Here is a 15071-nt window from a genome sequence, read left to right as displayed (position 1 = left end):
TAGACTGTGACCTGTGGGCCGTAGTAACCCCGATACAAGGGCCAGCGGATTGACTGTGACCTGTGGGCCGTAGTAACCCCGATACAAGGGCCAGCAGATTGACTGTGACCAGTGGGCCGTATTAACCCCCATACAAGGGCCAGCGGATAGACTGTGACCTGTGGGCCGTATTAACCCCGATACAAGGGCCAGCGGATTGACTGTGACCAGTGGGCCGTAGTAACCCCGATACAAGGGCCAGCAGATTGACTGTGACCAGTGGGCCGTATTAACCCCCATACAAGGGCCAGCGGATAGACTGTGACCTGTGGGCCGTAGTAACCCCGATACAAGGGCCAGCGGATTGACTGTGACCAGTGGGCCGTATTAACCTCCATACAAGGGCCAGCGGATTGACTGTGACCAGTGGGCCGTATTAACCCCAATACAAGGGCCAGCAGATTGACTGTGACCAGTGGGCCATATTAACCCCAATACAAGGGCCAGCGGATAGACTGTGACCAGTGGGCCGTATTAACCCCGATACAAGGGCCAGCGGATTGACTGTGACCAGTGGGCCGTATTAACCCCGATACAAGGGCCAGTGGATAGACTGTGACCAGTGGGCCGTAGTAACCCCAATACAAGGGCCAGCGGATTGTCTGTGACCAGTGGGCCGTAGTAACCCCAATACAAGGGCCAGCAGATTGACTGTGACCTGTGGGCCGTAGTAACCCCGATACAAGGGCCAGTGGATGGACTGTGACCAGTGGGCCGTATTAACCCCGATACAAGGGCCAGCGGATTGACTGTGACCAGTGGGCCGTATTAACCCCGATACAAGGGCCAGCAGATTGACTGTGACCTGTGGGCCGTAGTAACCCCAATACAAGGGCCAGCGGATTGACTGTGACCAGTGGGCCGTAGTAACCCCGATACAAGGGCCAGTGGATGGACTGTGACCAGTGGGCCGTATTAACCCCGATACAAGGGCCAGTGGATTGACTGTGACCAGTGGGCCGTATTAACCCTAATACAAGGGCCAGCAGATTGACTGTGACCAGTGGGCCGTAGTAACCCCGATACAAGGGCCAGTGGATGGACTGTGACCAGTGGGCCGTATTAACCCCGATACAAGGGCCAGCGGATTGTCTGTGACCAGTGGGCCGTAGTAACCCCGATACAAGGGCCAGCAGATTGACTGTGACCTGTGGGCCGTATTAACCCCGATACAAGGGCCAGCGGATTGACTGTGACCAGTGGGCCGTATTAACCCCGATACAAGGGCCAGCAGATTGACTGTGACCTGTGGGCCGTATTAACCCCGATACAAGGGCCAGCAGATTGACTGTGACCTGTGGGCCGTATTAACCCCGATACAAGGGCCAGCGGATTGACTGTGACCAGTGGGCCGTAGTAACCCCGATACAAGGGCCAGCAGATTGACTGTGACCTGTGGGCCGTATTACCTCTAGTGAGAGGGACAGAGGAATAGACTCTGGTCAGCAGGCCTTACTTGGCACTATAAGAGCCCATGGAGGGACTTTGGCCTCAGGCCCGTATTGTACCTAATTAGAGGGGACTAAGGAATAGATTTTGGCCGCCTGACTGTGCCAGCCCTGCCATAAGGCCCTGAGTACGGACTTAGTGCCCGGAGAGGAGCCTGTTTAGAGACCCCGGCGGGTGGGCTAAGCTCCAGGGGCCTCCCAGGGCAGGTCGCCCGACAGCAGCAGTCAGCACAGCAGGCGTCCGAGCGCGGCGGGTGGGGTGGAACACTAACGCCCGTGGTTCTGTGTCCCAGGTTAGAGCCAGGGGCCTCCCATTTGGCTCTGACGGGGTAGGAGCGAGGAAGCCGTCGGCTGGCCCTCTGCCCAGGGAGCTTGCCCCAGACAGGCTGCTGAGGGGGCCAAGAGCGAACAAGCCAGCGCAGGGGCTGGATCGGGCTCCTGAGCAGCTGGGTCCCGCTGGGGAGGCCGCGGGCTGGGATGGCTCCCCGCCCCCGGGGGTGAGCTCAGACGTTTGGCGCTGGGTGGGTTCTGTCTGCAGGCTGCACCACCCCTGGCCAGCCAGCCCAGCCCGCAGGCTCTGATCCCACTGGCGAAGACGTGGGCTAGTGGGGAAGGTGCCCAGGCAGGTGTATTGCTGATGAAGCAGGGTACCAGCCAGAAGGGGCCACGTGAGCGGACAAGAATGGGTGGGGCAGGACAGAGGGAGGGGGAAGCACTGACACCGCTTCCGGTCAGAGCACAGTGGGGCGCGCCCGGCCCTGGCCTGGAGCACTGGGGCGCAGCAGGGCAGGCTGGCGTGGGCGGGCCCGGGATGTAAAGTGGGTGGCGCCCGGCCCACTCAGCCCCATCCATGGCTACGCCCCTGGTGCTAGCACCTGGCAGACTGAGGGCACCACGATGGACACAGCTCGGTCAGCGGTGGGACTTCCCCCGGCCCCATGGCTGGACGAGGACACGCCCGCCGAGACGCGGCACTAGCCCCCGCGGCACAGCCTGGCCCCGCCCCCGCCAGGGCCTTGTGCGCGTTGGCTCAGTCCGAACGTCTGTGACATCGGCCGCCCTGAGCCGCGCTTTAGGAGGGTCAGTGTGTTCCTGGCCTCCCCGGCGACTGGCGCGCGCCGCCCTTGCGATGGGGATGTGCTGGTGCCTCTTGAGATCGTCTCAGACTCTCTTCCTCCCACATTCGCCTTGTGCCACGTGGCCCAAATAGACCCCTCTGCTTCCCCTGTTGGGGGCGGGAGAAACCCTGCCGAGGCCCCCGCCCAGGCCAGCCGGGGCTGCGCAGCGAGCTGGGCTTTTAACTCTGTCTGGGGACGCTCCCGCTCTCGGCAGGCATGTGCTGGGCAGCCCTGGCCTCACAGCATCTCCCTGAGCCAGCCCCTGCGACTTCTGGCTGCTCCCTCCCAACAACCCGGGGCAGGAAAGGCCCGTCCGGGACTCCGGCGCGCGAGCGCAGGCTGGCTGCAGACGCGCAGGAAGGTCTCCCGAAAGGACTGCCTCCATTATCCGTCTCCATTGATTGGTTAATGTTTGTGCAGGGCGTCGAACCTGTCATCACGCAAGAGATACGCTCAGGGCCATGACTAAGGAGCATGCCTATGTGCGCACGTTTATGGCTGCTGCGATTAGGGATTATGTTCTATGGAATCTATACAGCATGAGTCCACCGGTTTATTGCACGTTATCGGTTGCTGCAAACAAACAAACAACTGATGCGCTCTTCCCTTCTGGGAAGTCCTGGATTTCAGTGGGGAAGGAGGGTTACCTAGCGGTAGGGTTGCCACAAAAGTCCCAGACACGCTTGATGTGGCATCACAATCCCCGTTCCAGCTGAGTTAGAAAATACCGGACGGTTCTAGTTTCTCAATTTGTTTCCCGGACAGAAAGCTCAAATATTGGACTGTCCGGTTCAAAACCGGACACCTGGCAACTCTTCCTAGTGGGGAGAAAAGGGGCAGGGGGTTGAGAATCCGGGATTGTGTTCCTGCTGGTTTCCTGCTCCGTGTGTGGCGCTGGGGCCCGGCGGCCAGGGTCCTGCTGTGCTTTGTCCTGAACAAACGGCTAACAAAGAGACAGCCCCGGCCCCGCGCCGCTGTCCAAGCACATCGCTCCGGGCCACGGCCTCTCACGTACGTAGGTATGAAATGGAGCAGAGGGCTGGCCCGTTATTGTCCAGACGTGCCTCATTTCAGGCGGCTGTGAAGGGGGGAGAATCGCCCAGCGCAGAAGCTGGATTTTGTTTACAAGGACAGACAGGAGGGGCTGTTTAAGCACAAGTGTCGCTCCGCATGGCAAGCGCGGCAGGAAGCTGGGATCCCTCAGGCCACAAGAGCTGTGGGGCGAGGAAACCAGGCGCACGGGGCGAGCGCGGCAAACGGAGAGCTGGAGAGGGACCATCAGGCACGTCGGGGGTGCGGGAGCAGGAGCACGATCAAAAGAGCCAGGGTAAAATAGAGCGAGGAAGCCACGCGGTTCCGGAGAGCGACTAGGACACTGTCCAGCCTCTTTGATCTATATTTAGCCAGCTCCGTTTTCTTTTATTGTCTTGGGAATGTGACGGGTTCGAACGGTGCCAATACTAGCGCAAAAGTCATTTGGGATGGGGGAGGGGGAAGAGCCCTTTTATGTAAATTCTCAGGAAATCAAATATTTGCCGGCCGCCGGAAGAATGCCCGGCCCAGATAAAGTTGGGAACCCTGGAACAGCTCACTGGGGCCCCAGGTAGCTCAGCGCTAACGACTCCGGAAGGCCGTCGCAGGGCTAAGAACGCGGCTCATTCTGCCGGAGGGAGGGAGCACACAGGAGCCCAGGCAGGGCTGCCCGGGGGATGGGAAAGGCCCTGGAGGACTTGCACAATACGAATGCGACAGGGTCCTCCTTTCCCCCACGCTCAGCCCACGCCCGGAGCCTCCAGCCAGTCTTTAGATCTCCGCCCTGATCGGCGCCCACACCCCGAGCCAAACGCCGCGCAACCGGAAGGCTCGATTTCCGGATCGACACCCGAACTTTCCCAAATGGGGGGGGGGGTGAAATCCTGACGGTGCCGAGCAGCTGGTGAGAGTCAGGGATGCCTAGGGGAGCAAAGCTGCATCGGAGCCGATTGGTGGATTTACGAGGAAAGAGACAGCGGCCTGGGGAAAAGTGGGATGTTCCGGGACTCGGGGGGAGAGCCCACGGTGGGCTGTGGCCGGGCGGACGGAGCCGCGTGGGGGAAGCCAGCTCGGAGAGCAGAGGATGGTTGGAAGCGGAAGCCGTCCTGTCCACAGGGTGGTTCGGCGCAGGACCAAGCACCATCTAGACCAGCAGCTCCCAAACTTTTCGGCGTCACGCCCTTTTGATTTTTGAGAAACCCTCACGCCCCCCCTCCCAAAAAATATCAGGAAAACTTGGGGTGCTGTTGGCAGGGGGCTGTGTCGCCTCACGCCCCCCCTGGAATTTTTTCACCCCCCCGGGAGGCACCCCCCCAGTTTGGGAACCCATGACCTAGACCATCCCTGGCGCTGGCAGGAGTCTGTCCAACCTGCTCTTACATCTCTCCAGCGGTGGAGATTCCACAACCTCCCTGGGCAATTGATTCCAGTGTTTCACCACCCCGGACAGGCAGGAACTTTTTCCTAATGTCCAACCTAAACCTCCCTTGCTGCAGTTTTAGCCCCTTGCTTCTTGGCCTGTCCTCAGAGGTCAAGGGGAACAATTTTTTCTCCCTCCTCCTTCTGACACCCTTTTAGATACCTGAAAATCACTCATGTCCCCTCTCAGCCTTCTCTGTTCTAACTAAACTAGTCCAGTTCTTTCAGTCTTCCCTCCTAGCGCCCGTTTCCTAGACCTTTCCTCATTGTGCTTGCTCTTCCCTGGACCCTCTTGCTCTGCAAGGCCTGCGGAGGTCCCTATGGGCAATGCAGAGAGGCCTGCCCCATGGGGGTTCTACTTGGCCGTCCTACGGAACCGGAACAGGCTTTAGGCTGGGTACAGCGCTGTCCCTACAGTCACTTTTCAGAAGGAGGCTGGTTTTCATTCCGGGAACAGCGCAGTCAGCCTCAGGACAAGCTACTCGCCATTTCAACGTGGGCCCCCTTTCTCTTTGCTTCTAGGGTCAGGGCCCCATGGTCTGAAAAGGTCTGTCAAAATAGACACGCTTGATAGACCCCTCCCCTCCCCATAACCGCCGGGAAATAGACACGCGCGATAGACCCCTCCCCTCCCCGTAACCGCCGGGAAATAGACACGAGTGACAGACCCCTCCCCTCCCTGTAACCGCCGGGAAATAGACACGGGCGACAGACCCCTTCCCTCCGTGTAACCGCTGGGAAATAGACACGGGCGACAGACCCCTCCCCTCCGTGTAACCGCCGGGAAATAGACACGGGCGACAGACCCCTCCCCTCCGTGTAACCGCCGGGAAATAGACACAAGTGACAGACCCCTCCCCTCCCCGTAACCGCCGGGAAATAGACACGCGTGACAGACCCCTCCCCTCCCCGTAACCGCCGGGAAATAGACACGAGTGACAGACCCCTCCCCTCCCTGTAACCGCCGGGAAATAGACACGGGCGACAGACCCCTTCCCTCCGTGTAACCGCCGGGAAATAGACACAAGTGACAGACCCCTCCCCTCCCCGTAACCGCCGGGAAATAGACACAAGTGACAGACCCCTCCCCTCCCCGTAACCGCCGGGAAATAGACACGAGCGACAGACCCCTCCCCTCCCCGTAACCGCCGGGAAATAGACACGAGCGACAGACCCCTCCCCTCCCCGTAACCGCTGGGAAATAGACACGAGCGACAGACCCCTCCCCTCCCCGTAACCGCTGGGAAATAGACACGAGTGACAGACCCCTCCCCATAACCACCACCAGACATATTTGAACCTGGGACCTCTGGAGCTTAGTACAGGAGCCTCTATCCTTTGAGCTTGAAGCCAGCTGGCTCCCGGCCTAGGCTGCAGAGGTCTCTTGTTCTTATCTGTTGCTGTGGTCTAGGTGCCACCGCACGGGACAGTGACCCACGCCAGGCGTGGGGGTCACATGTTCACACACAAAGGGTCGCTCTCAACAATGCAAAACCTCCCCCGCCCTCTTCCTCAACATCAACCCCCTCCCCCGCTTTCTCCATCCATCCATCATGGCTCCGTATTTCCTGGCCTTTGCTTCCTCTTTTAAAACCAAACTGCTCCTGATTCATCAGGACATCTGCCCCGGACCCGCCTGAAACCCAACAACCGAGGAGTTTGTCCGTCTCCTCTTCTACCGACAGGCCAGCAGCTAAAGAGAAGGCTGTCAGAGCCCACGGCAGCTGCTTGCTCAATGGAGTTTCACCGCCTGACGGGTTAACAGCCCAGCACAACGTTCCTTTCACCGGCCCCGCGGCCCCTGACACCAGAGAGCAGGAACACACAGCAGCTTGTGCAGACAGTCACCCATTATTAAAACCAGTCGCGTAACAAGATGTTCCACCGCCTGGCTGCCTGCCCCGCGGGGAGGGTCTGTGCGCACCCGCGCGCCAGCGGCTGGCCACACTGCGTCTCACGGCGGGGCAGTGACGACGGAGCAGGAGAACCTCTCTAGCGTCGCCCAGGGGAGTTGGGCGCCCCGTTCCCGCTGCATCCCAGTGTGCGCGGGGCACCTTTGTCAATCCAGCCCATAAAACGGAGGCCTGGAGAGCCGCGAAGGCAGCCAGGATGGGATTCCGCCAGCCCGGCTCAGGGTGTGGCACCTTGCTGCCCGGAGTGCAGGGGGGCAGTGCAGAATCTGGCCCTAGCGGCCTGGACGTCCATTTCGGGATTGTGCACATGGGGCTGGCGTCCGGTCTGTCCCCAGTGCCGTCGTCCCTCAGCCGGCCCCGACATCGGCCGGCCCTTTCCCCCCTAGTTCCCTTAGACCCCCTGCACCCTGAAACCTTCGCCTGAGTCCTGGGGCCACCCTCCCCGCCTCAGCTAACTTCCTGCACGAGCAGCCCGCAGCTCGCTCCCCCCAGGTCCCCAGCCGAGTCTCCCCACAGCCCCAGCGCCTGCTCCTTTCCCAGGGCCTCCCCTGCGCTTGCAGCGGTCTGCAGGCGCCCCCAGGCCTCCTCCAGCGTCACCGTCCCCTTCCTGTCCACAGCCCAGCCCCACCCTCGCTCCTCGGGCCACCGCCCACTTTGGGAGAGGCCCAGGAGCCCACGTCCGACCCCGCACCCCTCTCCAAGGGCCTTAGCGGGAGGCTCCTCCCCCCCACGCCTTGGGTGGCCCGTGCCCTCCTCCCCACGGCCGCAAGCCACCAAAGCGTCTCTCTCAAGCGCGAGCGTCTCCAGACCCCCCCAATCCCGGGGCCCCCAGAGCCGAAAGACACTTGGCCCTGGTGCGGCCGCACCCTCCCAGGTTTCCAGGCGCTGCAGATTTGCCGATGGCCGCTACCGTTGCTGGACCGTGCTGCCTCTCCCTGAGCCCTGCCCCCGGTGGCCTCCTCCTCCGCGTCTCCGCCTCACCCTGCGTGGAGCACAGCAGTGCCCGCTAGCTGGCCCCTCCCACTTCCAGACGGCCGCAGGTACCGAGAGCCACGGACCGCTCTCCCCGGCGGGCAGCGTAGCAGGGCTCACTTGGCATGAGGCACCGAGCCCACTGCCTCCCTCCCGGGGTTTAGGCTCGGCGTGGGCGTGGTCCTGCCCGCCATCAGACCCAGGCCTCCTCGTTCCCAACCTTCAGTCTCAAAGGGCTGAGAATAAAATGGTCCTTCCACAGCTCCAACCACTAGGCACCGCCTTCCTGCAGCCCCATCGGGCTTCACGGCCCGTCTGAAAACATCGCTCTTTCCCCTTCGCCCGGGTCTCAGGATTTCGCCTCTCTCTGGTCTTGCTTTCACTTGTGGCTTCGCTCCGCAAAGCATCGAAAGCTTCCTACACGAGGAAGAAAACCACACCCGTGCCGTGCTCACCGACACCGGCCCGGCCCTCAACCGTACAATCGCTTTGTGGGCGCAGTGTCGGAGCTCTCGGAGCCACGGAAAGGCAATTAGAAGACAATGCTAATTAAACAACGCACAGTAAACCAGCCACAGCAGAAAAAAGGTGCCAAACTATTGCCACTGGGAACTTAAAACAGAAAATTACGGAGTCCTTTTTAGTCACTGTTTAGAGGAACCGACCAAACACCAGCAAAGTGACAAGAGGCAGAGTGGTCTAGTGGTTACCGCACCAGCCTGGAACTCAGAAAACCAAAGCTCTGTTCCTTGCTGTGCCAGAGACCTGCCGTGACACCCTAGGCAAGTCACTTCAATTCCCTGTACCTCAGTTTCCCCTCCCATGCTTTGTGTCCGTGTTGCCTACTCAGACTGTATCCTCTTCAAATCAGAGTCCGTCTCGTTAGGCTGCCCTTAAGTGGGGTCTCTCCACACGACTATACTTCACACGCAGTGACACAAACACAAGAATTGCTGCTGGGGGGGACCAGCCACAAGGGTTGTTACTTCCAGGAAGGCCCAGAGGGGGACCCCCAAGGACTGGGGGGGCATAGACGTGCCAAGACCGTTATAATGCTGCAGCCATCACAAACCAGTCTGCTCCATCCACCCCAGAAACCCTCCGCCCTCCGAGGGCCTTGCGGGGGGCCAAGCGACAGACACAGCCTGTGTTCACACCTTCTCTGCGCTCCACCAGCGAGAGCGGCCCCACACCTCCCAGCCAGGCAGCGGCTCTGGCCGACAGGACCTCTCTCCAAACAGCGAGCTTTACCGAGGGCCAGCGCCCGGCGGCCCTGCACAGCCTGGCCTGTCTCGGCAGGGGAGGGCGCCAGCCGGCCGGGCTGCTCGGGGTTCCCAAGCAGTGTGCGTGGTTTTGGGAACCAGTGCCCAGCAAAGCCCCTTGGGAACGCCGGCCCGGGGATCTCGCCGTGCCGGACGCACCCGGCTTCGGGGTCAGACTGGGAGTGCGCTGTCAGAGCGGCCACACAGCCTGAGCCGGGGCCCGGCCCCTGAGCGGTGTGCCAGGCCCCTCCAAGGCAAGGGCCGAGTGGGGCGTCCCAGAGGGAGGGTTAGAGAGCCGGCACGTGGGGCGCCTCCCTTAGCACTGTGGGGGTGCTGGAATCCTGGCCCTCTTCGGACGAGCACCGCTCTGTTCACGCAAGCCGGACCAGTGGCCATGTGCCGAGCGCCCGGCCCGTCTCAGACAGGGGCTGGCAGAAATGCGGTAAACCGGAGAGGGGGTTGCCCGAGGGCAAGCCGCTGCCCTTGGCATTGAAGGGGAAGCCTCCAGGTGCCAGCCCTGACTCTGCAGCTTGGGGCCCCACGCCCGGGTGACCAGTGGCTGCCGGGCGCATTTCAGCCTCCCAGCCCTGGGCTGGCTGCACCCCGAGTGTCGCTTGCTAGACACTGGGGGAGCCCGAAGGCTGCTCTAAGTCAGGCCAAAGTGCGGTTCCCAAGTTCCCAGAGCTTGAGCTCAGAAGCCCTGGGGACGCCCCTCTCCCTTCGGCAGCATCCGGGAGCCGAGAGGAAAGCGCGGCCCAGCTCTGCCCGACCCCCGAGAGTCCTGCACAGCCGGTCCCGTGGGCCAGGGCCCCGCTGCGCTGGCAAGACCCCGGGAGGTTACACGTGTAACCAAGAGCAGGAGGGGGATGGAGGCCGTGCAGTCGCATTGCTGCAGGGTCGCCCAGCAAGCAGCAGACTCCCAGAAGGGGGGGGGGTCCTTTGCCACTCCGAGGAGAAGGGAGAAATGGCCACACAGAAAAGGGGGGTACGAGCCAGGCGTGGCCTGGGAGGGAAGTGCTGCCAACCAGGACCCCCCAGCCACTGGCCAGTGCACTGCCCGCCAGGGGAGCCTGCTGCTGTCACCTGGCAGATCCCTGGCTCCGGGCAGTGGGGCCTTGGGCCAGCCCCACACCACCCGCTCACACCCTGGGCTAGTCCCCGCTGACTCCCGGGGTCCCGCATCCGCCCAGCGCAGGCCCCTGGCAGAGCAGCCCACGGCTAGCTCCGGGGCGCGTGGGTGGCAGGTCTGGGGGAGCACAGAACTACAGCATGGGGGGGGGGTCTAACCAGCCGAGCCCCGGGGAGGGAGAGCTGAGCCCCTGAGCTACGCCTCAGGCTCCCAACCAGAGGAACTGATCGGTCCTCGCTGTGACCCAGCCATGCCCCAGCTCACAGCGCGCCCTGAGCGGGCCCCCAGCCTCGCCCTCCCGCCGGCTACTCTGCGCCCGCTGTCCGGCCCCTCTTCGGCAGCTGCCGCCCCAACCGCCCAGGTGCACGGCGCTGCCTGGCGAGGGCGCCCCGGGTCCAGCCTGCAACGCCCCCAAAGCGCGCACTGGCCGCCCGCTTCCTTCGGGCTTCGGGTGGCAACGCTGCGTTTTAACGCGCGCCCCGAGCGCCCGGCAGGAGCCGACCAAACCTGCGCGCTCAGGACCAGCCCTTCGCACGGGGAAGCCAAGGCGCCTGCGCGCCGCCCCGCAGCCCGCGGAGCAAGCTGGCAAAGTTCACTCCTTACCTTGATATTGCAAAAGCTGTTCCGGTAACAGGTGCGGCAGCTTCGGGGGCTGCTGCGGGCGGCCGGGGCATGGCTGCGCTCGGGCTGGACGCCCATGGCTGGAGCCGGATCGCCGCTGGAGGCCAAGGCGCACCGCTGCCTCTCCCCCTAGCTCCCCAAGCGCCGGAGCGCTGCGCCGCCTGCGAGCGAACCCGGCTCCTTCCCTTCCCCGGCCTGGAGTCCGCGGCGCCCCCGCCGAAAGCTGCCCGAGCGTGTGAGCCTCGGCGAGCGGGAGCATGGAGTTTTATAAGCCTGCTCTGCGGAGCCGCGATGATGAAACTGCCTTTCTCCTCCCTCTTTGCTCTGGCGCGGAGAGCGAACCGTGCAGGCGCAGGGCGGCTGAGCCTGCCCCCCCGCGCAGGTGTGGGGCACAGTGTCACGCTGGCTCGCCGGGGACAGGCCGGCGCTTTCTCTCCTCCCCCAGACCCGCCATGTGGCTCGGCTTCCCCTCCAAACCACTCGCCGCCCCAATCCCCCTTGGCCCTGCCCCGCCCCGCCCCGTCCCTTTCCCCGGGCAGAGCCGGGCGCCGAGCGCTGCGGCCGATCTTATTGACAGGAAAGGTGCCAACGTCTCCGAGCGGAACAAAGCCCTACAAGATGGCCCCGATCCAGCTGCGAACTCAGGTGGCCAGAGGCGAGGCTGATGGGCGCCGCTCCTGCTGATCCGCCTTGCACGTCTCCAGCAGGCGAGAGTGGCCCGGGGCGACTTCCCGGAGCAGCCAGCGAGAGAAAGGGAGAGAGCTCCCCCCGGGGGGTCCCGCTCGTCCTGCGCTTGCCCCGAACTGTTCGCTCCGAGCCCCGCTGCGGGTCTGGGCGCGCGGAGAACGGCCTGGTCAGGGCGAGGGCAGGTTTGGCTCGCTCAGAGGAGGCGCTGCCCTGCAGTGGGGGGACAGTCGCGGTGCCCGAGGCTGCCAGGGGGTACGATCGTGCCGGGGAGAAGGAACCTGGCCACGAATCCCCTCGCGAACAGCAGCTTCTTTTCTTCGAGCGCTTCGCCCCAGAGAGCCTGGCTCGGCCTTGCCTCTCCCCCGGGGCCTGCGGGCCAGACACAACCTGCACCGAACGTCCCGCGTGGCCCTGCGCACGCTTCCGGGGCCAGGCCCCTGTGCCCGCCCGGGGGGCCCGGAGCGGACCCCGGCCTCGCCCTGCACAGAGAAGTTCGCAGGGCGGAGGCGGTGCTCAGCCCAGAGCGGCGTGAACGCGCCCCTCTGCCCAGCCATGCACAGGGGCCTGTGGAACTCCCCGAGACGAGGTACCGCGGCGCTCGGAGGCAGGCGGGACGAGTGTCCGAAAAGCCCGCGGCAGACACCGAGAAGTGTTTCACGTGCGTCTGCTTCTGGGCTGCAGGGCCCGCCAGCTAGTGGGTTGGAAAACCCCGCGCGGGTTTGCTCCTGCCCCTAAACTCTCCCCCGCTGCTCCAGGCGGGCCAGCGCCGGGGCCACTCTGCCCTCACATCTGCCCTCTTCTCCCCTGCGAGGGCCCGAGGGCGCAGCGGGGTTGCAGGTTCATTCATTGCGCTCCGCCCCGCTCGCCAGCTCCCAAATGCAAACTCCACCCGAACTGGGCCGCGGGGATTGGGCTGGCCGGGCACGTGGCCGCTTCTCCACTTCCTGACTGCCAAGGCATGTAAACACTCCCGGCAGCACCGCTGGATCCGCTTTCCAAGAACTGCGGGCCAGCGAGCCCGGCCGCGGCGCGTGTGCGCAGAGCGCAGGGCGCAGGGCGCAGGGCAGGGGCCGGGCAGAGCCACAGGCAGCGCTAGGGGCTCGGGTGCGGTACTTGGCCACCTTCTGAGCCAGCGGCTCTGGGGTGAAACTAGCCCCCCGCAGGTAGCAGCACCGCTGGCTGACCCGGTCTGCGTGGCTCAGGGGAGTCGCAGCTGGGCTTGGGCCCGCAGCCACGGACCCCACCGATTCCAGGGGCCCAGGAAACGCTCGGGTTTCCTTAAACCTCCCCGCCACCGAGCACCCTCCAAACCAGACCCCAGGGCTGAGCGCCAGCCACCCCCTTCCCTGGCACCCCCAGCCCCCCCCCCGAACCTCCACCCAAACGCTTCTCCCCAACCCCCGCCGCAGCACGGAGCCCCTTCCCCCCCACCCAAACCCTTTCCTCCAACCCCCACCCCAGCCTAGAGCCCCTTCCCCCACCCCAACCCCCACCCAGACCCTTCCCCCCAACCCCCGCCACAGCCCAGAGACCCATCCCCCACCCCACCCCGCATCCAGACCCTTCCCCCCAACCCTTGCTGCAGCATGGAGCCCTTTCCCCCACCCCCACCCAAACCTTTCACCCCAACCCCCGCCACAGCCCTGAGACCCATCCCCCACCCCATCCCTCGCTTCAGCCCCTTCCCCCACCCCAAACTTGCATCCCCATCTCCTACCAAGCCCCTCATGCATCCAATCCCCTGGCCTCTCCCACATGCTGATACCCTCACACCTAGGGGGCCCCACAAAATCTAATACCCCCTGGCCCCTAGAAGAATTAATCCGGCCCTGCCTCTCTCATGGGTTGCAGTTCCCAGCCAACCAGAGCTCTGGAGTGGGGGGGGGAGGGGACAGCTGTGCACGGAATGTCCTGGGCCCCCCGTACACCTAGGAGCCACAGGGGCCTGCTGGCTGCCCCCCAAGCCTCTGCCCCAGCTCCTGCACCCCCAGACCTCTTATCCTCTGCCCTGAGCCCCAGCATGCAATACCACCCTGCCTGTTGGAAATGAAAGTCACTTTCACCCCCCCCCCCCCCACCCTGCATTCAATAGCAGCCTGAAGCCTTTCGTTGCTGCTGACGGCCAGGCGGCGTTCTTTAACTGCCAGGACACGCTCCAACCTCCGGCACGCCCGTGAACATGCCCAGGGTACCGCAGGCGTGTGCTCCTAAATCTCGGGGGCAGCTAAGGGGACCCCCCCCGATTCTGGACGTGGAAGGCAGGCCTGGTTTTCAATGCACTGCCGCTTGGCAAACTCTTCCGACCCGTGTGTCGCTCGCTGCCCCTGCAGGCAGCCGGTGCAGGTACAAGCCCCCGGCTCGGCTTAGCGAGCGGCACAGCGCAGACCTCGGCCCACAGGGGCTCAGACAAGGGAGGGGGCAAAGCGCAGTCCTGCCGAGCGCGAACCCTGCCCCCCCGTGTGGGAATCGGCCCCCACCCCCACGTGGAGAGGCAGAGCAGGCGCCGGGAGTCACGTTCGGATGGAAGCTGGGAGTCGGGTTGCTCCATGTCGGTGAGCGAGCCTGGTGCAACCCAACACCGCGCCGGGCCGGGCGTCAGGAACACGGGCGCTTTGCTTGGAGCTTTGAGATCAGCCCCCTGCCCTGGGCCGAGGACCCCACTCCGGGATGAAAGGAGCAGAAGAGGGGGGCACGGGGCACCCAGCCGCTGTTGCCGGGGGGGGGGGGGGGTAGGTAGCGAGGCAGGCAGTGTTCCGGGGGGAGGAAGCAGAAACACATGGACAGAAGAGCAGAGGTCCTGGCCCAACCCTCGGGTCGGCCTACCCTTGGCTACTCTCCAGCTCTCAGGCCCCTGCCCCCTCCCCAGTGGCCCTTCAGGGACTGGGGCAACTCTGTCCATGCCCCCTTTTCCCAGCGAGGCTGGCAGCCCCGGGCCTCCTCTGTGCCCAACGTAGTCCGAGCGCGGGAGGCCACCAACTGTGCCAGGAGCCCATCAAAGACCCGAACATCGGGCCCATTCCCCGATGTTCCCCATCGGTCCACTAGCCGCCCCCCTCCCCTCCAGGGCATCGGGCCTGGCCCACCTCTCCACTGCGCCGGCCCCAGGACGGCAGGGAGGCCACGCTGGGGGGCACGGAGGAGCCAGAACAAACAGGGTTCCGGGGCGCCGGCCTCCCCCCGCCTGCCACGTGGAGCCAGCCTTAGCTCCAGCAGCGAAGCTGCAGCCGCAGGGGCTGTGGCCACTGGAGCAGGTATCCAGGCTGTGCAGTGGGTGGGGCTGCGCTGCTGGCCGCCACGGGCAGACTCAGCCCCCCTCCCGCTGCACCGTGGACGTGACCCGGAGCCACGTGTGCCACGGCCGGCCTCCCCCGCCAGGCAGCTTGAACAGCCCCCAGGACTCCCCTCCAATAGCTCAGGGCAAGGCCCCCGTG

At 64.1% G+C, this 15071-nt stretch overlaps 1 protein-coding gene across 2 annotated transcripts in view; it reads right to left on the bottom strand.

Annotated features, from left to right (window-relative positions):
- Window positions 1-11436, bottom strand: part of SLCO2A1 (solute carrier organic anion transporter family member 2A1) — a 42810-nt gene extending 31374 nt beyond the window's left edge. Inside the window, exon 1 of one of the 2 annotated variants that reach the window (XM_075937219.2) lies at window positions 10936-11436. In XM_075937219.2, coding sequence (XP_075793334.2) covers window positions 10936-11212 — 277 coding nt within the window. In that variant the 5' untranslated portion in view covers window positions 11213-11436. The remainder of the gene's footprint in view (window positions 1-10935) is intronic. The other variant, XM_075937217.2, reaches the window with a different exon arrangement.
- Between the last annotated feature and the right edge of the window lie 3635 nt (window positions 11437-15071).

Source organism: Pelodiscus sinensis, chromosome 10 (assembly GCF_052426305.1).
Source record: "Pelodiscus sinensis isolate ZL-2025 chromosome 10, ASM5242630v1, whole genome shotgun sequence".
Taxonomy (NCBI): Eukaryota; Metazoa; Chordata; order Testudines; family Trionychidae; genus Pelodiscus; species Pelodiscus sinensis.
Note: the sequence above shows the minus strand (reverse complement) of the source record. Positions and strands in the feature narration are given on the sequence as shown.